Source organism: Zosterops lateralis (genome assembly GCF_965231275.1).
Source record: "Zosterops lateralis genome assembly, chromosome: 2".
NCBI classification, from domain to species: domain Eukaryota; kingdom Metazoa; phylum Chordata; class Aves; order Passeriformes; family Zosteropidae; genus Zosterops; species Zosterops lateralis.
This window is the reverse complement of record NC_139763.1, coordinates 40710572-40735407: the sequence shown is the minus strand read 5'-3', so window position 1 is coordinate 40735407 and position 24836 is coordinate 40710572. Positions and strand designations below refer to the sequence as shown.

The 24836-nt window shown below is 39.8% G+C and overlaps 1 protein-coding gene across 7 annotated transcripts in view; it reads left to right on the top strand.

Moving 5' to 3' along the window:
* The window catches only part of FARP1 (FERM, ARH/RhoGEF and pleckstrin domain protein 1), a 163130-nt gene that overhangs the window by 103973 nt on the left and 34321 nt on the right, over nt 1-24836 (top strand). For 5 of the 7 annotated variants that reach the window (XM_083884763.1, XM_083884762.1, XM_083884768.1 and 2 more), the window contains exons 6-12: nt 4412-4526; nt 5688-5835; nt 8474-8569; nt 9135-9298; nt 10911-10979; nt 11720-11795; nt 13462-13699. In XM_083884763.1, coding sequence (XP_083740889.1) covers nt 4412-4526; nt 5688-5835; nt 8474-8569; nt 9135-9298; nt 10911-10979; nt 11720-11795; nt 13462-13699 — 906 coding nt within the window. The remainder of the gene's footprint in view (nt 1-4411; nt 4527-5687; nt 5836-8473; nt 8570-9134; nt 9299-10910; nt 10980-11719; nt 11796-13461; nt 13700-24836) is intronic. The other 2 variants (XM_083884765.1, XM_083884764.1) reach the window with 1 other exon arrangement.

Below are 24836 nucleotides of genomic sequence, written 5' to 3'. Positions count from 1 at the left end.
CTGTATAATGACATTCAAATACAGATCATTTACTCTTTCAAATAAAGAAGAGTTTCTGGTCACTGGATTTGAATTTTCAGGGCATTTGATAGGCTGCCAAAGATCATTTAAAAAATAGACTTTGTGGGCAGTGGCAAACATGCTGAATTCTCTGAAATCTTGTTTTATTATATTTTGCATCATGTCAGCAGGGTATCCAAATTCCTGAAGATCTGTATGCTGTCTAGAGAATGTAGTAAATAAACATGCTTAGAATGCCAGACTAAATCACAGTCCTAAGAGGAAACTGATAGGGAAGAAAAGAAAACAATACATTTTAAGCACCCCTCCTTTTTTTTTAAACTGCAAAATATGCACAATAATGCTGTCCAGTAGAATCATACATTAATTTTGTTCATGACATCAAAGCTTCTTTTGGCTTCCACATCACTTGAAAGACAGTGTATGTTTTCCCTTTCAAGACTTTATGGATACTCATCTTGAGAATAACATTAGGAAAAACCACTTAGCAGCAAGTATAATGGTTGTAATAGACATTGTTTTGCATAGTCCTTGTACAAATCCATATTATTAACTTGCACTGTAATGCTGTTGCATGGAAATTACAGTCAACAAAGACATTTGGAAGCTCTTTGGAGGTGAGCAGATAAATCTCATCATTCTTTGTCATAGTCTGTTAGAGAGTTAGAGCAGTTTCTCATCAATTGCTGTTGGAAAGGCAGATATTTTATGGTTCTGTTTGCTTGGGTTATCATTGACCAGTGTGACTGAGTAGCAGTAAGATGCTGTGAAATTCTGTAGTCCTCCTACCATTTTGAAATTAAGTATTTTGGCAGCACAGACTTAAAAATTAAAATCCTTGACTCGTGAGGTTTTTATCTCTTTTTTTTTCCTATCACAGTGTCCAGCAGTCCAGCTGTATTTCTTTTCTCAGTTAAGCTAGTTCTAACTTTCTTTAATCTCAGGCAGTAAAAAAAAATCTTGATCATTTGGGGAAATTGAGTCTCATTTGCTAAACTGCGTTCTAGGAGGCTGAGTTTTCCTACTGAATGTCTGTGCACCAAAGAAAGATGTTGAAGAGTGGGCACCCTAATGCAGGTGTCTCTCTTCATTTGAGCTATTGCTTTATGATCATGTTTGCTAGAATCCTCTGCTAGAAGTTTGCAGTTGTCCTTTTTATTTGTCCATCTGGTGTCTTATGAATGTTTTTCTGTGAAAATTTTCTCCAGTAAGAGTCCATAGCTGTATCTTACCTGCATGGCTGTCTTTATTTATTTTTTTCTCTAGCTTATTTTTCAATAGCAAAAGAAATATTATATATTTGTCTGCAATAAAAATCAGAGCAAACAGATGATAAGAGTAATGGTATCAAAAGGGAAAGATTGAGAATGCAGGTTAGTTATTGTATGTCTTACTAATGCTGTGCCAATGAGTGGTTTCCATGGGGAATATCTGATTCTGGGAGGCCCATATATTATGTATGCAAGCTTATGTCAAAGTTATAGACTGTTACTTATCATAAAATCACAATATGACACCAAATAGGTTTCTGCTAAATTAGCATGTATATTACAGAATGAAATTTTTATTTGAAACATTCAATTTAAAACTACCTTATATAAAAGCATTGTAAAAAGTGTTAGAAGTGAGAGGACGCTTGGATACTGTGAACGATGGACTGCAGTGACTGTGTGAAGTATCAAGATGGGCTGACAATGAGCCAGAGTGTGCCCAGGTTGCCAAGAAGGCCAATGTCATCCTGGCCTATATCAAGAATATTGTGGCCAGCAAGACTAGGGCTGTGATTGTCTGTCCCCCTGTACTCAGCATTAGTGAGGCCACACCTCAAATCCTGTGTCCAGTTTTGTGTCCCTCAGAAAGACACTCAGGTGCAAGAGTGTGTCCAGAGAAGGGCAAGGAACTGGGGAACACCCTGGAGCAAAGGTCTTCTTAGGAGCAGCTGAGGGTGCTGAGGCTGTTTAGCCTGGAGAAAAGGACAACTGGGGGGAGCTTATCCCTCTCTACAGTTGCCTGACAGGAGGTTGTAGCTGGGTGGGGGTCAGCCTCTTCTCCCAGGTAACAAGTGATAGGACAAGAGTAAATGGCCTCAAGTTGTACCAGGGAAGGTTTAGATTGGATAGCAGGAAAACTTTCTTCATGGAAATAGGAAATTCAAGCACTGGAATCAGCTTCCCCAGGAAGTGGTAGAGTCACCATCCCTGGAGGTATTTAAAAGACCTGTAGGTGTGGCACTCAGGGACGTGGTTACTGGTGGACTTGGCAGTGCCAGGTTAAGTAGTTGGACTTGATGATCTTAGAGATCATTTCCAAATGAAGCAATTCTATAGTTCCATCATAAGAAGGAAAGAGCTGAAATACAAAGCATTAAAAGTATCAGAAGTGCTAATGCAGACAGAATGCAGCGTGGTGTAATGCACTTCCAAGGTAACAGAAAAACCATCAGTGGTGTAAATAAGTCTGTGGCTAAATCACAGCATAAGATTTTAAAGAATAGTTACATGTGAGGCTGACAATATTTACAGTACAACTTCCTCTCATTGTCAATGGAGTGCTGCCAGAAAATCATTTAAAGTGGAAAAGGAGGGTAAGGCAGTAAGTAAAAGCTTGTGGAGGACGAGGTCAGAGAGAACAAATTCAGAAGTAACTTGAAAGCCAGGAAGACAATTTTGATAATGGATTAGCAGTTGAAAAATGCTGAGAAGATTTCAGAAATCATGTAGAGGTGAAGGAAGTGTCTTCTGTACTGTTGACTCTGAAGAAAGCCCTACAGGAGGTATGTTAAGCTCATCTGTGTACACAGACATAGGGGTTTTGAACTACTGAAGAATCAGGCCCATGTTATTTGAGGTGTTGCAAACTTTGGTGGGTTTATGACTTCACTAAAGAACAGAAACTTGCCATTTATTTGAGGTAGGATTAAAAACAGACCTTGAGGATTTTTGAGTGTGGGATGAATAAAACTGGAAGCAGAGAGCTGTTTCTGAGATGGGGACAAACAGGACAAATTTAAAAAGGGAAATTCTCAAAGGTTATGTAGTATTTCTGCTGTTTTAAGGAATGATTGAGAGCAGATGGAGTGAATGAGGGGGTGTAAATCAGACAGTCTTGGTTTTCAACTCTTTTCCACCTCTGACCTTCAAAGTAAAAAATGTCATCATGTGTCTGCAGGCAGTTTGGGTCAAAAAAGCTACTGCTCTGTCATTCACAGATGCTTTGGTTCCTCATTTTCAATGCCAACACCAGGCTGCTGTTTCCCCTGTGCATTTAAAGTACATCTGATCCCAGTTGGTCAGAAGTACAGTGTTTTAAATGTTATCTGAAACTTTTCCTTTTTCTGAACAGACTTAGTTTGAAGAGAACTGGATCAAGGGTTCATGTAAATGGGCAGAACTGAGGCAAGAATGAAGCAGGTGTATCTGAGTGTGGGTCTGTCATATCCTGGGTCAGCTGCGCAGCAACGTGTCTGACTGCAACCTGCATTTCATTTGAGGGCACTGTATGTTAATTTCCCTGATGTTACCAAGGTAGCAGCAGCCTTTGTTGCAGCGATGTTGCTATTACTCCATCAGATTTGCACGCAGAAGCTGCTATGCCTGTTCAGTGAAAAAACTAATAGCAAGATTTTCAGAGACATTCCAAGAATAGCAGGCAACAAGATAGTAATTTGGCACCCACAGATAGATTGCCTGCCCCTCACCCCCACATCTGCCAAAAAAAGGAAATTTCACTGAATGGGCTGCAAAGTGGAAGGTGGGTGTGCCATACTGTTGCACACAGTGTTGAATAACTGCAGCAGATGGGAGTAGCTTTGAGGAGGAGGGAGACAGAATGTGTCTCAAATTGCTGCAGAATTAGAGGAAGACGAAGGTTTCGTAATCCCACGAGGTGGATTACAAGATGGTGTTAAAACAAGCAAAGAGAACCATCTTTCTGAGTTTCTCTCGAAGGTTACCATGTGGGACATGGCCCTGTAGAGGAAGCTAGTGCTTGACTGCTCCATGGAGAGGCACTTGAGCACCATGAGAGTGATGGATGATTTCTGCTCAATTAGTGCTGCCCTCTCTATTACCCCTTCCCTTATACCCCACACAAGTCAAGGTAGCACTGACAGCTTCACCTCTTCAGCTGATATCCAACAACTTATTTAGTTGTGGTGGATGGGAGAAATCCTGGGGCTTCTTCTCACATGTCAAATACTAACACAGAGGAGAAGACAGTAATCTGTGGAAGATAATGTAGTGGGAAGCTGCATCATAAAACCATTACACAGGTTGCAAGGAACTGTGTTCGCTTCTCTGCCCTCTTCCCAGTTGTCTGGGTCTTTTGGATTGACCAGATTATTCATATGTAATATAGTGCTCTAATAGACTCCTCTTAAAATTCTCCACAGCTGAGATTGGGGATTTTGATGAAACCATAGATCGTGAACACTTAGCGAAGAACAAATATATACCTCATCAAGAAGCATTAGAAGACAAAATCATGGAATTTCACCGTAACCACATGTAAGATTTCTGTGTTTCTGTTATTGGCCTTCTTTTCCTGTAGAGTAGTGGAAAGTGCATGCTAGATCTGAAGTACAAAAGAGCTTTGGACCTCTGAGTTTCTCAAAGATTGCTTCTCAAAAACTGTTAAAGCTTGTGAACTTTCTGAAGGTTACGCCTGCCTTTTTCCCATCATCATAACAAGATGTTTAAAGCACAATTGATTCAGTATTCATTCAAGCATGCTGTTATTTTACAGTCTATTTCATACAAAATGCTTTACTGCTGATTTTGTGCATGCAGGTATGATTGCAAATCACGACTGATCAGTCAGGCACTTTTGACAGTAGTCCTTTGGCTTCAAGGACACTGAATGTTGCCTTTCAACCTTTCCATGCCATATTTTGAGATAGGTTGAAGAGAGGGTTTAGTGACAGTTTTAGGAAAAGCACAGAGTGCCTGCAGGATTATGGATCTGGGGGAACAGAATTCAAAACGATGATGCAAATTGGTATCCTAATGTCTGGAGAAAAGACCTGTACTAGGAAGATGGTGAACAGAAGTACCAATAAGGCATAGAAAAGTATTTTTTAGCTGTCAAGAACACTTTAAGATGTGAACAGTTTCATTTTTGAGCTAGGTTGAATAATACACAAGTGGTAGTGATTTCTATGGCAGTAATAATCAAAGCTTTGTGTAATTTCATCACAATTAATGACAGGGGTGCTTATGGCTTCACAACATTTATGGTAAGGTTTTCATGGCTTCTGTTTTACTTCATTTTGATATTACATTCACTTTTACAATGAATAGCATCATTACGTGGTTCCATTCATGATTTTTTTCTTAGGAATATGGCATGTTTTCCAATGGAAAAAAACAAAGCAAGGTAGTAAATTCTGTTAGAGCTAATGGTTTGAAATCTAGCTGTATCAGGTGTCTCAGAATTGGAGCAATCAAAATGTATAATTGACTGTAAAATCTGTGTATTTGATATTTGTTTAGACTAAGTCGTTGTTCTAGTTGATATGAGTCTGGAGACGTAGAAAAACCATACAGATATTATACCTCTGACAGTTTTCAGTCTCTTTGATCAAATGTCTCTTTGTTCTCTGGAGGACCTCTTGATCTCTATTAAAAGGTGTGACAAGCTTGTGAGTGTTGTCTATTTTCTTTCTCAAGGGGACAGACACCAGCAGAGTCTGACTTCCAGCTTTTGGAGATTGCTCGTCGGCTGGAGATGTACGGGATACGCTTGCATCCAGCCAAGGACAGGGAGGGGACAAAAATCAACCTGGCTGTTGCCAACACAGGCATTCTGGTGTTTCAGGTTAGAGCTGCTCAGAACATGATTTCCTACTTCATAAAGCAGAGAGATTTCTGATGGCAGTAAGAATTCAGGAACTCAGCCATGTCAGCAAGTATTTTCAGTTGGGAAAATGCAGGAACTTCCAAAATTTTTCTAAGAATGATCTTAAGGCTGTTATAGCTGCATTAGGTCCTTCACTTCCAGGGTCTCCTACTTTATGTGAAGGTACAGTGTAGAACTCCATCTGCATCCACGATGTGCTGTTCAAGATGCAAACTGAGCCATGGCTCATGATTTGCAGGTTGGTCATGCTGACTTCTCCTACATGTAGGAGCAGGTAGGTCTTGCAGGTACGGTGCACATTAAATGGGTGAGAAGCAGAGACAAGTAAAACAACAGACAGCTGGAGTCCATGCAGAAGGATAAAGACAGTAAATACAAACTCTCTGTAGTGTTACTTCATCAAAGTTTTTACAATTTTCTTGACTAGCCTTGGCCATTGTATCTTTGTTGAATCCATGGATCGTACTTTTTTCCCTTAAAGATCCAAACTGTTTTCCTTTTATTTCTTTACTCTCCTTTCCTACCCCAGTCAGTCTAGCAACTACTCATGAAGCATCATCAGTAAATTTGTCAAAATCTCATTCTTCAATTCCCCTTACGTAAATAACAAATTCAGCTTTTACAATTGTGAAGCTACAGGTAGTCAACAGGTGTCAGCTGCTTTCACTTTAGATGCTTACCTGACTCTGTGCTGAAAACAGGAAGTAAGCTGTTCTTGAAAATATCCCTTTTTACAATTGTCAAAAAACACTGTTCATTTTAACTGTTCGACTATAATGAAAACACTAATGTTTCCAGCTTTACAACGTACTTTGAGTTCTTTCATAAAGAAAAGTAACAGCAACAAAGCCAGTGGTGTCTCACCCAAATGCTCCGAGATAAGATTTAAAAATCCCAACCAACCAAACAGCCAAAAAGAGGCAGCAAATTAAAAAAAAAAACAACACCTGATCAACTAAATGAGTTGGTAGTAGAACCCCAAAACTGAAGCATAGGTTGAAACATAAGAACACTAGGACAGTGTTAGAAATGCATGTAACTCAAACAATTTTATGTTCAGGCCCTTCCCCTGCTCCCCCACAGCATTCTCATCAGCTGAATTAATGAATTGCCAAGCCTTGTAAATTAAGACTGTCTTCAAGGTGAAAGTGTGTGTCCACAGAAAGCAGCATGGGCTTCAGAGTCCCAGCAGGCAGCTGAGATCCTTCTGTAAAGTGTAGCTGCAGGTTGATGGCCCAGGGCTTGATTTGTCAAGGTCTGAAGTCATGTCTTCTTGACCTCATGTGTTTGGGAGTTCCGAAACAGTTCTATTTTGTTTTCAAAGTTTCTGAAAAGCTTGAAAATTTTACTGGGTCAAGCTCCAAGACTGAATGCTGAAAAGGAAGTCAGGCTGTGACTTGCTGGAGTCTGCCCAACAACTGGTGTCTGTCAATAGGCTTAGGGCTTCCGTCAAACGCTTCATAGGTCAAGAGCTAAGTTCGTATTTTTATTTTGGTTATAACTGATATAAACTGAAATATGAGGATCTCATTAGAATGACCTCAATGAAAATAAAGGTTCACTGTAAAATGGCATAAGCTGTAGTCAGACTTATTTTAAAGTCTGTCATATATTTATAAATCAGTGTTACTGCTGCTGATTATTTTAAGTAGATTAATTATGTGATTCTTAGACAGCTGGTTGACTTAGCAGAGATCATTACACTGTCATTACTCCTACAGCTGTCTAGTGATGGTACCCAAATTAACGTGGGTTTCTGCATTTAGCAACCCCTCTGAAACTTCTGTGCTGTGCTCTAGAAATGTTTGCATTGAAGTCCTAATTTAACAAACTCTTATAGTGAATATTTTAACATAATACTTCCAATACATGCTGACATAGATTAAGAATGAAACTTCTGGAGAGTAGGGACTAATGCTGTGGTGGCTGAGAGTTGGAGTATTATGAAGATAATTTTCTTCTTGCTGTTTGCTTATGGTATTGGTTGCGTTTTCCCAGAAAATCGTTTAGTGGCTCTTCAGAGACAAATAATTTGTTTAGATTGCTTTTGCTTCTGGTGCTCCCTATGAAAGGTCAAAATACACACAGTGTTTTGTACATCCAATACAAAACCTGCAGTTGCTTGTTTTTTCCACAGCAATATTTAAAGGGACATTTATTTTGCCCTGCAAACATAAAAAAGGGAGGAAATCTACCTCATCAAAGTGAGGTGACGTGTCTGGATTCTCTGCATTCTCTGTCACTGGTGGAAATAGAGTGAGGCACCTTTGGAAAGTGGTTTAGTCCACAGAAAATCTTGACTCTGCATAGAGGCACAAGATAGCAAAATCTGGTCCACCCTGTCTATTGGAGTGATACTGGCTTGGATATTTTCACAGTAACTAGTCCCATATTGCAGGAGTTTAACCGTAAGTGCCTGCCTTCAGTCATTGCAGCAGATGTTTATGGTTTGCATTATCAGAGGATGAGTTATAGGAAGTATCATCATTTCAAGTAAACTGAACAGATGATTAATTTATGACAAGCTTCTTTAGTGGTTTAGATTTTTCCATTTGTCTCTGGAATGATTAAACCCAGCTGGCTTTGTTCTCTGTAGGGTCACACCAAGATCAATGCCTTCAACTGGGCTAAGGTTCGAAAGCTGAGCTTCAAGAGGAAACGTTTTCTTATCAAACTACGGCCTGATGTGAATGTAAGTCCTTGTTAGGAGTTGATTAAGTTGACAGAAGGTTATTTGATAAATTTCTACTCACAGATCACATGTGCGTTTTATCACCTCATGAGTATTTTAATTGCTTGTGTTCACTCTTGGTACTCCACACATCAATTTGGCATCTCAGGTGAGCAGTCCTGGCAAAGGACATGTGAACTGAATGAATCATAATAGAATGTCCCAGAGTCATCTTCTGGTTGCAACTCTGGTAGTGTATCATCAATTCTTAAGGTATAGCATATAATCAACTTCTTCTCATTAACATTCAAACCACTGCTTTATCTCTGTCGTATTTGTCAATGAAAGGAAATTTGAGCAATAGCTTTGATACTGACAGGCAGACCAGTTATGTCTCAAAGTTAGAAGGATAGGGCCTGTTAAGACTGAAAGCCATTAAGTTGGGAAGAAGCTTTTGAGTCTTTTTCTTTTTTTCTTTTTCTTTTTTTTTTTTTTTTAGTGTAGCTGTAGCACCTGATTTGTCAATGCATTTCTCTAATCTATGTTGCTTACCAGCTTATATTGCAAATGCTATCCCAATTTTCAGAGTTCATTCCAGGACACCCTGGAATTCCTTATGGCCAGTCGAGATTTTTGCAAGTCTTTCTGGAAGATCTGTGTGGAGCATCATGCCTTTTTCAGGCTTTTTGAGGAACCTAAACCAAAGCCTAAACCTGTTCTTTTTTCTAGAGGTTCTTCATTTAGGTTCAGGTAAGACATGCATTCTTTCCACTTTTGTTGCCTCTCCATTTCAAAATCACATCCATAATGGTCTAAGATTAAACCTGTTATTTTCAGCTCACCTTTTTTACATTGTAGTTTGCTCCTTTATATTTTCCATTGCGTTTTCTCAGCCAGAATAGTGTGAAGAACACTGTAGGGGAAAACCCTGAACTAATTTTGTAGTAGTCGTTGCAAAGTAGCTTTCTGGGAGTAAGGTATTAAGTACATAGGGTCCAGCTGGTTTTGCACAAGAAAATTCACCTAAGCAACAGTGTCCTCAGCAACACTACCTAGCAATTTTTGGGAATTCTTTGAATCCTCTGCTCCTAGGATAGGGTCTTTCCTATGTACTAGAGCAGGGATTTGCATTTTTGTTGCATGTCCCTGTGATAAACCCGTATTTGTGCAGTTAAAAGCAGTGACTTTATTCAGGAACCTTTATGCTCACAAAGGATTTCTGTGAAATGACCACATCTGATAAGACCAGATATACCTGTGATATTGTTAGACCTGTAGGAAAGCTTTTAGTAGTTTGGTTATTGTTTGGGGGTTTCTTTTTATAACACTGGCAGAAGCATCACTGTAGATATTGCATTGTGCATGCCAGGGGGAAATCCTTTTATTCATACAGTTTGTTTTGTTTGTGAAGCTGATACAAGCTGTACAGCCAGAAACACTCTTTGCTGAGATGAATGATGCACTCTAGATGCCTTGCATAGTGTATATATAGCCATTCTGACTCTCCTCCCACTTTGTTTGCTGCCTGCAAAGTAAATTAATTAAGATGGAAGGACTTATGTTGGGTAAACAAGCTATAACTTTTTAAGTTTCTGCCTTAAGTAGATAGAAACCTGTAGGTGCTTTCAACCTACCTCAGGCTTTGGAAAGCAGGTTTCAGCTTCATCCTCCACTCACTGTGATCTGTGGTATACATTCAGTAACCTTTTCCAGGCTCTGAAAGCCTCTAATGAATTGGAAGAATTTGGCTCTCAATGGAGCATTCTTGAGCTGTGTGTTTCTTGTGCTGTTTTCAGTTTGCTTTAGAGTTCATAGCTTTGCACAATATACTGGGCTTTCTCACCACTTCACACCTTGTCGCAGAAGGGGTAAAAGGGATTTCCAGCCTAAATCTCTGCAGAACAGGTGTCTTTTATAGTTGCAACCAAGGAATGAAGTGCATGTCAGGGGGTTTCATCTTGGTTCCAGGGTTTACCAATATCAGATAAGGCTGGTATTTGACTAAAAAGGATTCAAGAATATATTAATTCATGAGAGGAAAGCTTAACCCCTGCTTCACTTTCCATTGTAGTGACTTCCCAGTAATGTCGTACCCTTATAGGCCCACACAACTGAATTTAAGCAGTTCTGAAATGGCATCAGAAAGTAGCTCCATAGCAAAAAAAAAGAGGCAAGTAATATACAAATTCTGAAAATCTGTGTGTATCTGACCAGGTCCCCTTCTGTATGATCTTGACATGAGTTTCTGCTGATAGTGACAAATACTTTTCTGATTGCTGTGACTTTATATACAAATTAAATGCAAGTTTATGATGACCAGGTGGTCTATTTTATTAAATACTTTATTCTGGTTTTCTTCCAGTGGTCGGACTCAGAAGCAAGTTCTTGACTATGTTAAGGAAGGAGGGCACAAAAAAGTGCAGTTTGAAAGGTGAGAGGAAATAAATTTATTATCCTAATATGTGTAATCTAAGAAAAGTCATGATTTCCAGTTAGTTATAGTCTGAGATCTTGGCACCAGTCCAAGGCTAAAATTCCATCTCTGCTGGTTTGACAGTTTATCACGTGTGTAATATCCTGTGGTCCTGAATGTTGTGGCAGAAGTTTCGTAACTTATAGTTCACTTAAAATCAGTAGTCTTCAATCTGTTTTTCAGCAATGAACGTCCTACTATCACAGGTAACTTTCTCCCAATTTGATTTGGACCCTCTTTGCTGGGATGTGGTTAACATATGTGAACAGATGTATTCAGCTCAGAATAAAACTGAAAGTAAGGAAAAGTGCAGCCAAGCTCAAGGGAGAGGTCTCCAGGGAAACTGAAAGTCTAGCTTGCTAGAGCCAGTTCTGTCTGAACTCATCATGCTCATGGTGAGCTGAAAATAATGACCAAAATGCCACAAAGACCATGACAATAGTTCATTGCTTATGATTCATGCTTACCTGATAGAGCATTTTTGCTTCAGTACTTCCCCCATTTCTTACAGTGGTATGTTTGCAACCCATAGCGCATGAAAATTTTACAGGAAGGAGGAATGTTAATCTGTTTTGGAGCAAAATTTTGTGAAAGCTGTTATTCAAAGGTTTTGTTTTAAAAGAGGCATGTGGTTTGATTCCTGTTTGTAGAAAAAAACGCTGCAATAGCTCTTTATGTGATTTTCCTTTTATCTCCAGGAAACACAGCAAGATTCATTCCATCAGGAGTCTGACTGCACAACCTTCAGAACAGCATACAGAGGTGCCAAAACAAGTCAGTGATGTTGATGAAACCCTGGAAATGAAATCTTTTTAAACATTTCTTGTTAGATTACCCTCCACTGATTGCTGTTTTGAAACCCTAGGAGCATAGTTTTCTGCTCACTTACCATTTAACTGGGAGCTAAGGAGCCCTGGGTGTCATAAGCTTTAGGTTCTGCTGAGTGCAACAGCATTGCTTACAGACAACCAGGCAAATATAAATAGTGAGCTTGTCTGAGCTGTACTAATGACCATCTGAAAAATTGCAACTCTCAGTGTTGCTGCCGGGGGTCCTTGGTTGTAGCTGGGGAAAATGTAATTACTTTTCTTTGCTGAGAGGTCTTGGTTGCCCATTTCAAGGTGTTAGGTTAGTATTAACCAGGTATTAACCAGGGAGGAGAACAATTATTTTGTCAGAAAAATTGCACCTCTGGCCTTCTGAGGCATTATCTCTGGTAGATACCATATGCATTTATCTTTTGCTGACACCTGCTATGTGCTGGGAGTTCACAAGTCCAAAAGCCCAGTAGTGGTGAGGCTGCAGCAGCTGCAAGTTCCCAGGTCCAGCTGGTAGTAAGGCTGAGCATGAATTCATTACAGACACCCACATGAATGCACACATACAGTACATGAACACATAGCCACACACGTAAACACAGAAAAACAGCAATCCCACAAGCACAGACAGTGCCAGTGGCCTCACCCTCTTCCACTCTTTGGCTCTGGTTTCTCCAGTTGCTGGCATCCCAAACACTCCAAACATATGGGCTAATGGCTCTCCTGGGACAGCCTTCAGAGGAGACAGGTCAAGAAGCTTCATTTCCTGACTCAGGTGTTGTGGTTTCTCCACTTGCCAGTGTTTTCTGTGCTCATCTGTGTCTGTGGAGGTGAACCTTTGATGACATAACCTTATGTTAGGTAGAGCTTAAAATATCAGGAGCAAGCTACTAGGTTAATGCATTTAAGAATGCTACTTGAACCTTCACCTTCCATGCATCACTTCCTTTTGATATTCACAGGCTCTCTCCTTTCTGCAAATTCAGGAACTTCTGAAAATTTTGTTATAGATGGATCCCATTTCAAGTAGCTTGTAGCATTTTAATGTTGCTGAGACAAGCTCAGGTAGATGGAGCATGGGTGCTGGGCAGATGTGTGCAGAAAAGCCAGCCTATGAACCAGTGGCAGGCATGCTCCAGGGAGTAAATGTAGAGTGCTCAAAAGCCCACACGTGACTTTTTTAGTGTATTTAAGTAGGCTGTGCAGAATTTGTCTTATGTTTTTATCTTTTCCTCCAACTTCTCAGAGTAGTGCAAATAGGTTGGTTTTTTTAGAGTGTTAGTGGCTGCATTAGAGCACGGAAACACCTCAAATACCCCTTTTTACACTGTCACTACATTGTCTGCCTTCTCTTCCCCTGTTTAGCCTGTGTTCTTTTTCTTTCTTCAAGGTCAGAAACCTCTTTTTTAAAAAATTCTAATTAGTTTTGAAACTTGGGTTACCTCGTTTTTTTTCCAAGAGACTCCTATGTTGCTGCAGATGCAAAATTCTGGTGTGTAGTTACATGCAGCCTTTTCCCTCTGGCTCCCATCCCTCCCAAACCTCTCCCCTCCCACCCTCCCTCCCTCCCCTTTTGTCTTTCCCTTTGTCTCCCCCTTGCCTTCCCTTTATTATCTTTTCAGAGTGCTCGAGCCTATGGAGACAACAATGATGCTGCAGCAGTGCAGAGCTGCCGACAAGGGAAGGAGTTGAAATCTTCAGCGGAAGACACTGGACAGCACAAGAGCCCTTCCTTGAAGAAGAGTCCAAAGGAAGGCAGAAAGGTGGATGGAGCAGTGGTCTCAACAGTGGAGGAAGAAGAGGAGCCTGCTAAGGATAGGATGCAGCAGAACAGACCTCAGTCACAGCAGCCAAGCACAGGTCCAGCTTCCAGGGCTGCTCATGGCAGCAGCACCTCCATTCCTTTCATTGACTGCAGTGATGTAGATAGCGAGTATGATCTCCTCAGAGGACAAATAACCCGGTCATATTCCCAAACAAATGACAATTATGAGGGTGATTTGACCAGTGGTGCCTATATTCACTACAGAGATGAAAATCGCAATAGAACTAGATATAGGGATTCCTCAGCTTCTCTAAAGTCTTCTCAGTATCTCTCTGAAGAGTACCTTGATGATAACACAGCTAATCTCTCTTTCTACCCTGGGGGAAGCCCCAGGATGCCAAGGCACAGCTCTCTGGTTGACGAAATGTTTAGAGGGCCGGGCAGCCGTAGTCCACTGGCCACTCCATTGCCTCCCAGTAGCAAAGAGTCAAGCCCAAACATGAGCCTGAGTAGAACTGGCTCTCAGGGTTATGTCTCAGAAAATGGGCACGACTGCAGGGTGAGGACTGGAGAGGAGGACAGCCATGCCACTAACTGCCATGGATATTGCAGGTATTCTCCAGGTTCTCCACGGCCTCGTGCACAGAAAACCCATAATCTCTGCAATAAGTCAGTTACAGATCCATTTATCCTAAGCCAGATATCCTCAACCCCTGGGCAGGAGTATAGATCAGAGAGGTACTGCAAAGGAGGTGGGGTGGCTAAGATGTCTTCTCCAGAAGGCAAAATGATGGCAAATGGTATGCCAGCTGGGGCACAGTCCAAGCAGAGCCCCGTAATGCAGTCGCTGCGTGCCAGTGGCATGATGGATCACATGGCTGCAATCCAGATGATGGAGGGCTCCACCAGCAGTGGGACAGAATCTAGTGACTCTGACTCAGAGGTCATTAATCCCTTCACCCACCCCCTGGTGTTTGGAAACCCCGTTGTGCTGAGCTCCTCTCCCATGCCTAGAAATAAGTACTCCTTTGGAAGCCTTCAGCTTGATGAGGAGGTAGAGGAGGATGTGTCTGTTGGCCTGAGTGATGAAGATGGTGTGCAGGTCTTCAGCTGCTAGGAACCAGTGTGTATGAGACCAGGGGATACTGTGGTTGCTCACTGGAGTGGTTGCATCTCCTGGGGCTCATGATGAGTGGCTAGTAATAATTTCAGTGCATGGGCTACTTCAGACATTATTGTACAGACCAGCCAGAGGGAATAGATGCTGGAACACAATAATAAGTCTCTCTGATGCTTAGCAGTTTTGCATCTCCTCTGAAAGGCAGGAGGAGAGGAAAATTATTACTGATTTAGGTACCTCTATAAGACTTATACTCTCACCTCTTCTTTGTGTGAAGTCTTGTTTTAGGTATATGTTGTAGCTGCTTTGATATTTGACTAGTTGTTTTGACAAAACAAACAATCAAATCAAGTAGGTACATTGTGCTCTTTTGTATGTCTGTTACAATCTTTTTCTCTCCCATATAAGGAGAGCAATTTACGAGTGCCTCAACAGAGTTAGGAGAATAAAAAAATAAATTTGCGGCCAAATGCAGGCAGCTTGATATTCAAGACCAGGACTCGTTGAAATCTTGAAATATGCTGGAAATTTCTTTTCATAGCAAGAGTGTGTCTGGTCTACTCTTCTTCATAACTCATTTTATAATCTGATGAGCTGAGGGTACAAATCAGGCGTGTAGAAAATGACAGTATTGTCAAGAAAAATGACAGTATTGTCTGTTTCTTAAGTGGGTTCAACAGGCGGATTTGGTGATGGAGATTTTGAAACTCAAGCTCTTCCTTGGGCAAGAAAAAGGATGAAAGATCCAATTCAAGTGAAAAAAACAGCTGATCAAAACAGCTCTAATGAAGAGTGGTATGAGTATTACTTGCAAGGCAATCCTTCCTATCCTTTATCAGTTTAATATAGAGATATATTGCAAGAAGTTTTTTAATCACTTATGCTTTCAGTGAAATTATTATAGAGACATCAAAGTTCTGCAGTGGGTGGTTTGGACATGGTGGCTGTTTTATTTTTTGCTTTGATCACAAAAAATATTTATCTGTGCAGGATCAAATTACTCTGTCACAGGTTACTTTTTTAGTAGTGCCACCTCAGAAATTTTTCATCCCCTGACAAGAGAATGATAGAAATAACTGTTACAGGGTGATTGTCTCCTGTTCTATCCATAGAGTGGATATGGGCAGAAGGACAAAGACATTAATTCTGTGTATACTTACTTTTCATAGGCTAAAAGCATTGAGAATTAAGGGTTCTTAATAAAATCTGATATTAGTTTCTCCAAGTTAAGTAAGAAAATCCAGATGAAAGGTCCTCTGTATGGGAAGTGTCCTACAGTTACTAGAGCTGGGAGACAAAATGTGCTCTTTATAATTGGCCTTATTTTTAACTTTTATATATTTTTCTTGTGGAATAATGGAAATAAATCCCAGAATTTTACCTGATGAACAACACCATTGATTGAACTGAAGGTCCTCCCAGTGATCTGCATCATGAAGTTCATACATGCAGCAGTGATAAATCCATTCACATAAGTACTGTTGAAAAAGCGACAGGACTTTGTAAATTTAGATAATATAAAATTTTCAAGATTGTTTTTACAAAAGCTATAAAATAAGAAGTCTTTTTAATTTTTCTAATGCCTTGGTCTATGCACATTTTACAGAGTTTAATCTGAATGAAGGATATTTTAAAATATACCTACAGTAGTTAGGCATGTGTTCTTATATACTGTTTTGAAAGTAAAGTATATCTTTGTGTAAATATAAGTATTAACTCTCTCATCTCCTTTAGCGTGTTGGCTTTCTTAGAGATTAGATACCTCATTCTTGAACAGGAATGATTTAAATCATCTCTTTAGATACTGATATTTTGGGGTCAGAGAATATTCTCATTTATTCCTGTAGTTAAAAGCATGAGTCTACAAATGGTGAGATTGATAATTAGGGAAAAACTTGCTTGTGTATGATTCTAAAAGAGGATGGGTTTAGTATAGCTGTAAAATAATTGCCTTGAAGTTACAATATGTAAGATGAAATAATAATAAGTAGTTGAAGCTCACATCAGCAGATAGTGTGAGCATGGGGAAGTGGGTGCATGACTCTCCTTTTGATTTATTTTTTATTGCCTGTGCAGCAAAAGTACCAGTAGGTATAAAGTAAAGTAATAACAATCTGGGCAGATGAATTAATTGCTTCATTAGCCAATAACATTAGAGTTCAAGTAATGGATTTTCAGCAGAAGGATATGCAGTCATTTCTGCTACTTAAGAAAAGTTAATAGATTTCACATTCTTTGGATTTAAGTGAATATAAAATTTTATAAGTAGCATTTGCTATTCTGCATCCTTTCAGATACTGTTTCCAGGCCTGATTCTTCTCTCATATGTCTACAAAGATATTGAATTAATAACTTTTTAAGAACAGACCTGCTGGGTAGCTGGGGTTAGCCTAGTTGCTAATGAAATATCTCAACAGCTTTTCTTTCCCCACTTCAATATTATCCTCAAAAATGCAATATGAGGAGTTTTCTGTCTTCTGGCATTTTTTAAGCTCTGAATGTTTAAGTAGTTGTTGTTTTAATACATGGAAGTCTTCCACTTAAAAGAAGTAAAGTTTATAAATTACATAGGAAATAATTTCATTTAGGATTAATTACTTCTGCAGCATTCTAATGCCAGAGAAGCTCCATTTAATATCAGCAGACAAGATTGTAATTAAAACAGTCCGTGGGCCAAATTCCTCCACCAGACATGTGGTTCATGTCTGAGCCCTTGCCAAAATTGGTGAAGTGAGAAAGGGGTTTTAAAGTGACATTTTGAAACAGGATCAGGCCCCCTAAAATTCATCTGGGAATTTGTTTTTGTGGGACAATCAAAAGGACCTTGCAGAAAAAAACAGAAACCTTTTAGGGCAAGACTGCAAATGAGATGAGATGGAGGAATTCTTGTCCTGGCTCACTAAGTGCTCATGGTAAGAGGAGCTTGTCAGTTCTAGATTGTTGTTGCAAACATTTATTAGTGTGAATACACTGGACAACAGCAGTGATCTAAGCATACCTTCATCTCAAATATAGCAGGTAGTTACTGACAGGGTAACTAACAGATTCTCCCACCAGTTCCAGTAGATTTTGGAATGTGGCTGATGGTACTTTTGATTCACCGTTCTGAAGGTTTTATTGTCAATAATGAACTTTCAGTCCCATACCCACCAAGTGCCCTGATATCCTTAGGCAGTTGGTACAAATGAGGCAGCTGCATCCCAGCAAGACTGAGCAGCTCTGTCCAGTCTGAACTGTGTAGTCCTGAAACATCCATCTCCTGTCTTTCCAGAGGATATAAAGAAGCCTCTTGTTGGGTTGATCAATCAACTCTGTGTGGTTGGTAAGTATGGAGACCAGTTGAAAAAGCAGTTAGGGATTTGTCCATGATAATGTGCAGATCTAGGTAATCTCTGTATAAAAGGGCCTCTTATTCATTCTTTGCTCTTCCAACTACTTGACCACATTCAGCCATCCTTTGCAATGGCAGTGGAAAGGTCATGTCTGGCAATTTTAAGTTTTCTCCTACTCCGCAGCAGCTCAAACTTGTGATGTCCTCTTCAGGTGTCCTGGATTTTTTTTTTTTTTTTCCATAGCAGCCTTTCATAGAATCTAGTTTTTTCTCAGTGACCCAGAATATTAAATTTGTTAATAAACAGATGAAGATGGAGAGTTGCAAGTTGTTGTAGGAGCTGAGAACTACATGGGATATATTACAGGTATGGAGCTTTGAGTAGTTGATATCTGAATGGCCTAGACTGCACTGATTTCAGTTTAAGTCCATATCCCCTAGCAAACATACTCTTTGTGCACAACAGAGAGGAGTGTTCCCTGAAGATGATTTATACCTAGTGTTGCCATTTTACCCACGGCTCACAGCCTGCCTAACAGGCACCATCCTACTAACCATTGCAGTACACACTAAATACAAATTATATCAAAGAAAAACTGGAAGAGAAATTCCCATAGGTGAAAAATGTGAACATGTGACTGAAAGTTTTTATGTTTGCTGTATTTGCATTTACTTTATATGAGCTTTACAGAGCTGAGTTATAGGCAGATGAGCATAGCGAAAGAATTGCATGTCAGTAGTTTGAAAAATCATATCAATCTATTAGTTTTCTTCAAAATTAATGGGCATGCAATATTAGAAAGAATTTTCTCCACAGAGCAGCATTGGTAATGTTGAATGTAAGCAGTAGAACCCCGTGAAGAGTGAAAAAACAATGGTTTGTGAATTTGTTCATTAATGAGGCTAGTATTACTAGACCAGGCTGCTTCAGGACCTGTGTTTTTTCCCCAGAATATTTGTAGGAATGGTTTTTGTTTGCAGTGAGGCTTTTATTAGTTGAAGCAGCTCTGTTCATTCTGAAGCAAGAACATTCATGACAGAAGTTCCTGTCACGTTCCTGTTCCTCTCTATCTGTACATGCAAGCACTTGGTGGTGACCAGAGAAAGCCAAATAGAAAATGGATGAGACACATCTAAAAGCTGCTTATAGGCCCTCTTTTTCTTCACTAAGAGATAGAGATGTTTTAAATTCTGTCTTCTTTAGTCCCACAATAAGCACACAAATGTAGAGTCTCTAATCACTAGAAGTTTCTTCTGGGGAGCTCCAGGAAGACAAGGAAAAGAGAAGAATAGAAAGCATCTTAAGGACAAAAAATATCTAGCCCTACTTATTTGTAGTTCCCTTAGGCATAATGTGCATTTCACTCTTTCTGAGAGTTTAAAGTCCCAGTGGTTTATAGGGTACCGAGAGAGCAACAATTATGTTGATCAGTTGAACTGATGAAGCAGACCCAATTTTGAATTTTGGTAAAGCCAGTGATTCAGATCTCATCAGTGTGATCTACATGCAATTAGCATGCACTGTGGCTATTTCTGGAACAGTTTTTAACAGAAAAAAAAAAAAAAAAGGATTGCATGACCTATAAATTCTGTCAAATTCCTTGTTTGTTTAACTAATCTCATTTATCTTAATGAGCCGTTAGACTGCTGTCAGAGGTGACTTTAGAATGAGATTTTAGTTGCTGCAATTTAACTTCTAATGATGAAAAACAAATTACCAATCCAAGTTTTTCCTGACTTCCACACATGTTTGAGGAAGTTGGGTGTCACAGCCTTGTGCACAGAAATGTGGATCACTGGAGAATCCCTGTCATTCAGCAGCATGGTTGTACCAGCTGGAAAGAGCAGTGAATGTGAAGGAAAGAGGTTCTCTATTCAAAAATGTAATAAAGTGAAGTAAGCCAAAATCTCTTTTAATCTTCCAAAAATGCTTCTCTCTCTCTCTGAATAGTGTAGTTTCTTAAGGCAGTTTCTGTATACTTTAGCTCATCTCTTTCCTCTTCATTTAGGAGATCCTCTTTTCCTCTTTTAAAAAATAAACCCTAAATATATGAGGGAAATTGAGTCTTCTGGAACAATTTTGAATATGTAGGCCTTTCTTCTGTTAGCTGCTGTCAGACACAAGTGGCAGAAGAAGAGTCCTTTTCTCAGAAATCCAGCTGCTTGTTGGTGTCTCCTACTTGGTGGTGATGGTTATGGGTCTGCTGATGGTAAATGGCAGATGCACAGTGTTAACATCAAGAGGACTCAAGGCTCAGACTGGTGTGAGCTCAGACTTTTCTCAAGTGTGAGTAGCAGTGGACTCTGGTTTCAGTCAAGCTATGTTAGGAAAAAGTTTTGCCCATACTGTCAGGTTCTAGAAAGGAAAGAAATTCAAATCCTAGGAAACTGACATTAGCAAAATCTTTCCTCTTCTGTTTCAGTAGTTTCTACAGTTATTGAAGTATGCCTAGACAAAGGCACATATCTTAGTTACTTAATTGTAAGGGAAATAATTGTTGTGCAACTTGTGCATCCCGAGCAAAGATATCATCTGTGTTTCTCACTGTGGTTAGGCTGTGTGGTGCCATTGATTTTTTTAAATACAGAATTTCTACTTAAAAATCAAAGGCATCATATGAACAAAAATCCTAGTTTGGGTGACATGTAGCAGTTTTACAGAGTGTTTTGTCTTTTGTTCTAATTCTGTGTTCTATAAAGAGCATGTAGAATAAGCTTGGTTTATGTTGTTTGTTATTAAAAGCAGTGAGCACTTTCTTTTAAATGTTATGAAATCTGGAAAGCCTGTGTGCCTGGCTGAGCTATGTATTCACAGGTATGTTTTTCACAAGTATGTGTGTAAATAATGGTGGTGTTATTACAGTAAAGGGAGTAAAGACCTGAGGATCATAAATTTGCATGACATAATGGTAAATAGTTTGCTCAAGAATGGTTAGAGTTTTAAGATGTAATTTTCGTTGATTTTTTTTTTTTTTGTAAAGTTTTGGCCCCTGAGAACCATAAAAATCTACAGTTCACACTGATAAAAATCAAGTCTAAAGGCAGTAATGATACAGCTGTCACTGACTGAACATGGAAGGTTGAAGAAAATGAATGCTTTCTGATTCGAGAGCTTTCAAGCTTGTTAAAATTAGATTAGATGCTTTCTTTAAAATGCTGCTAATCTTGTTTTGAGAAGAGAACAGGCTTTTGCCTTTGATGGTTTTCAGCAAGATCAGAGGTAGTTCTTTCTGTTTAGTTCAGAGAATGTTAGAGTTCATGCCTGTTGTTTTTCTGTGAGGCACTTCAAAATATTTGATTAGCTGAATCCTTATATATCTCTTTTCCTGCTAAAAAAATCACCTGGGCCCACTAACAAAATTTCATAAGCTTGGCAGTGTTTCACTTACCCAGCCCTTTCCTGATTTCTGTGTGTGCACATGCATAGATTTTTTAAAAATAAATCTCAATAGTAAAATTTAATTTTTAAAAGTGGCAATGCTGGGGACTTCATTCTCATTTTTGTCATTTGTTTAATACCTTTTAAAGAGAAACATTTTTTGTTCCGTTGTATGCACTGTTTTGTCAGCATGTACCTCTCTGGGAGAAAAAGCCTTTTCAATGTTCTGTCTATCCTCAAAGCATGGTATATCTTCTGTTCCTTGCATTGTTTGGAACACTGTCTCAATGTCCTTTTACTGCAGAAATGCCTATTTTGTATTGGGAGTACCTAATTCCTCCTATTACAGTGATCCTGCCTCACGGAGCACTCCTCGCCTCAGAATTGCTGAAAACCCCCACCAGGCTGTGATTCTCACTCAAGTAGAGGAACCACACCATGGTGAGGAGCAAAAGAGAGGAGGGAAGCGAGGGGAGAAGATCTCTTTTCCAGGGCATTTGGGCTCCGTTGAGCACAATCAGGTTGCCCTTCATTTCCTAATGAAGACTGCACCCAGCAGTCAAGGCTGTCTGCCGTGGCTCGTAAGCAGGATCACTGCAGTCCTGGGGAGGTGTCTTGTTGGAATGGACAGTATCTGTGGCATAAGCTTACATGGGGGCTGAAGGCTTCAAATTCTGTTGTAGCACTGTGTCATGTTGATTTAAAGGCAAACAAAGGCAAACTAACCCTAACCCTGGGTGCAACAGGAAAACCTTCTGTAGGTTGCTCTATTTCTGTCTGGAGAGATCAAGGCTAGACAAAGGACTGATGCCCAGTGACCTTGTATTTTCCCCAGACTGTAATGCTCCCTCTTTGTTCTTAAGATGTGAGTAGACCCTAATGTAGGCCAACAGCAGTTACTGTCTGATTTCACACCCACCGCTGTCTAATACTGCAGTACACCAATAAAGCATGGACCTTTACCAGCTGAGAGGTTGCCGGCTACTAAACCAACACCAAGCTTGATGAGACTATAAGCATGTCAAGCCATTTAACTGTGTATGCATGGAATTAATTTTTTTATTATTATTTTTAGTTTCACCTGTACCTGAAGGCTTTTACTCATTCTAACTGGTATTTTGCTGTAAAACTGTCACTGGTTCAATTGTTCTGTCCAATTGCTGGCTGATGCTTTATCCTAAATATGAGGAAATTGGTTCATTGAGAAGATGCACCATTTTCCCAAATTCTGCTCACTGCCATGGGTGTGCATTTTGAAGCTGTGGAGTAAACCTTTCTTCCTGTCAAGTTTCTCTTCAAGCCAGGCAGTTAGTGGTGTGACATTGTATTTCTTCACGAGTTTCTTTATTCCTATTCTCCTCAAAATCTTTGGTACTGCATTCAGGGATGTTTGTACGTGAATTGTTGTATAACTACTTTTCAAACTAACAAACTGTATCCACTGCTCCAGCTTGACTTGTGTAATGGGGAAGAGAAGTGCAGCTTGATGAACGGGTACCCCTCAAGCTTTTGTGGAAGTCAGTGGGATTTTTTTCTTACATTGAGGGAGAACAGAGCAGAATCTCCATCCCATAACTCTTCAGCAGCATGACTGTGCCTGGTTCACAGCTGGGGAGGGAAGGGATGGACACCATTATTATCTCTTCTTCAATCTAAGGTACTTTAGTGATTGATGAAGTGCATATGAAAACTGCTGCTTCATCTGGTGCTATCTCTCCCCCATGCCATTTTGTACTATGCATCTTCTCTGACCAAAACATTTAGATACACGATAGAGCTATGCAACCACTGTGAAAATAGAAAATTAAGCTAGGCTGTGTGGCCACAGCAATGGCAGCTGTGTCAGATACTTTCTTATTAAAGAACCTTCATAATGATATGTTCAGTAATGCCAAGGAGAAAGGGGAAACAACTTGGGTTTCATCTGCCAGACTGAAGTTTGGAAAACACTGAGCTGACATTAAAGTTGAGTAACTGGGATGTGGATGTCACAAGCCTCCCCTGACTGCAGAGCAGGCCATGGAGCAGGAGTAAGAGAGAGTAAGCCCTACAACATTCCAGGTATTGAGAAAGGTGCTTTTCTGGATCTTAATATGGTTTTAATTTCTAATAATAATAATAACAACCTTGAGAATAATAAAACTCTTTAAGAGTTGACTTGATGAGATCTTAAGCGGTACATGAAGTTTTCCAGCAGAATTTCAGTCACCTTTAATAATGGTTGATGTTTTCTCTCAGTTTCCATAATTGAGTAATTTTCACTTCTTGGTACTCCACAGAAAAGGAACATTCCCATGGGCATCTTAACCCTGCTGTACTCCTCCTCTCTGTTAAAAAACAGTGTGTATGAATGAGAACTGTCCCTTTTAAAGCAGATGCAAAACACTAAATATCCTGAGATTGTTATTCTACAGTTTCAGGAGAAAGAGAATGGAGGAGGAGTATCTTCAGGATCCACTGAGTCCCATTTTTCTCCCTTACAAAGAGGGGAGATCCCATGTGTTAGTTTATTTTCTAACCAGGCATTTCAAGTCATCTTATGCCGCCTATGTAGTCAACAAAGAGGCAGCAGGCAGTTCAGGTCACCTATGATGTTAATTGACCTCTGGGAGAAACTTCATCATATGGAAAGTACTGATCTTAACTGTTTTTCCTTTGATACGAGCCATGTTTAAAGCAGTATCACTCAGCCCAGCAGTCCGTAGGCACCACCCTCAGCCCCTGTGGGTTCACAGCTGTATGTGACAGGAGTAACGCAGGTGCAATGAGTGGGATGGATCACGTCTGGCGGCCCAGGGCAGAGCCCAGCCTGTCCCTCTCTGGCAGGGCACCCACAGCTTGCCAGCACTCTGTGCCTTCCTACCACCAAATTGCAGCAAGCAACTGATGTGTATTTTGACAAAGGTATAGCTATTAAGTATTTGATTTTAGCTGCTGGCTTCTTTTTGTGTGGCACATGGAATATGTATGTTGGTGGGGAGTGATTTGAGACACGTGTAAAGCTAGGAAGATAACCAATACTTTCATGTCCTGTGGCCATGTAAAATGCCATTGTCATTTCATAGATTTTTTTTTTTTCCCAAGTTAGATTTCAATCAAGTTTTGCTGCTTTTGTCACCTTCCCTACTGCAGCACTGTTCTCTGGTGTCAGGAGAGTAGACTGGCTCAGTGGAACTAAGAACCACTCCAGGTATTTTGACATTGATGGGCCAGTCTGGCATGCCATGGTAAAGTGCACTCTCATTATTTGCCACTGTCATCAACCAGTGTTGGTTTCTCTTCTTAAAACCATGCTTAGAAAATAATTTAAACATGTGCATAATAATTTCTGCCCAGTCCTCCAAGGATGTAATTTTAGTATATACTTAAATAATCCTCAGATAAACATTCTTTTGTACTTTC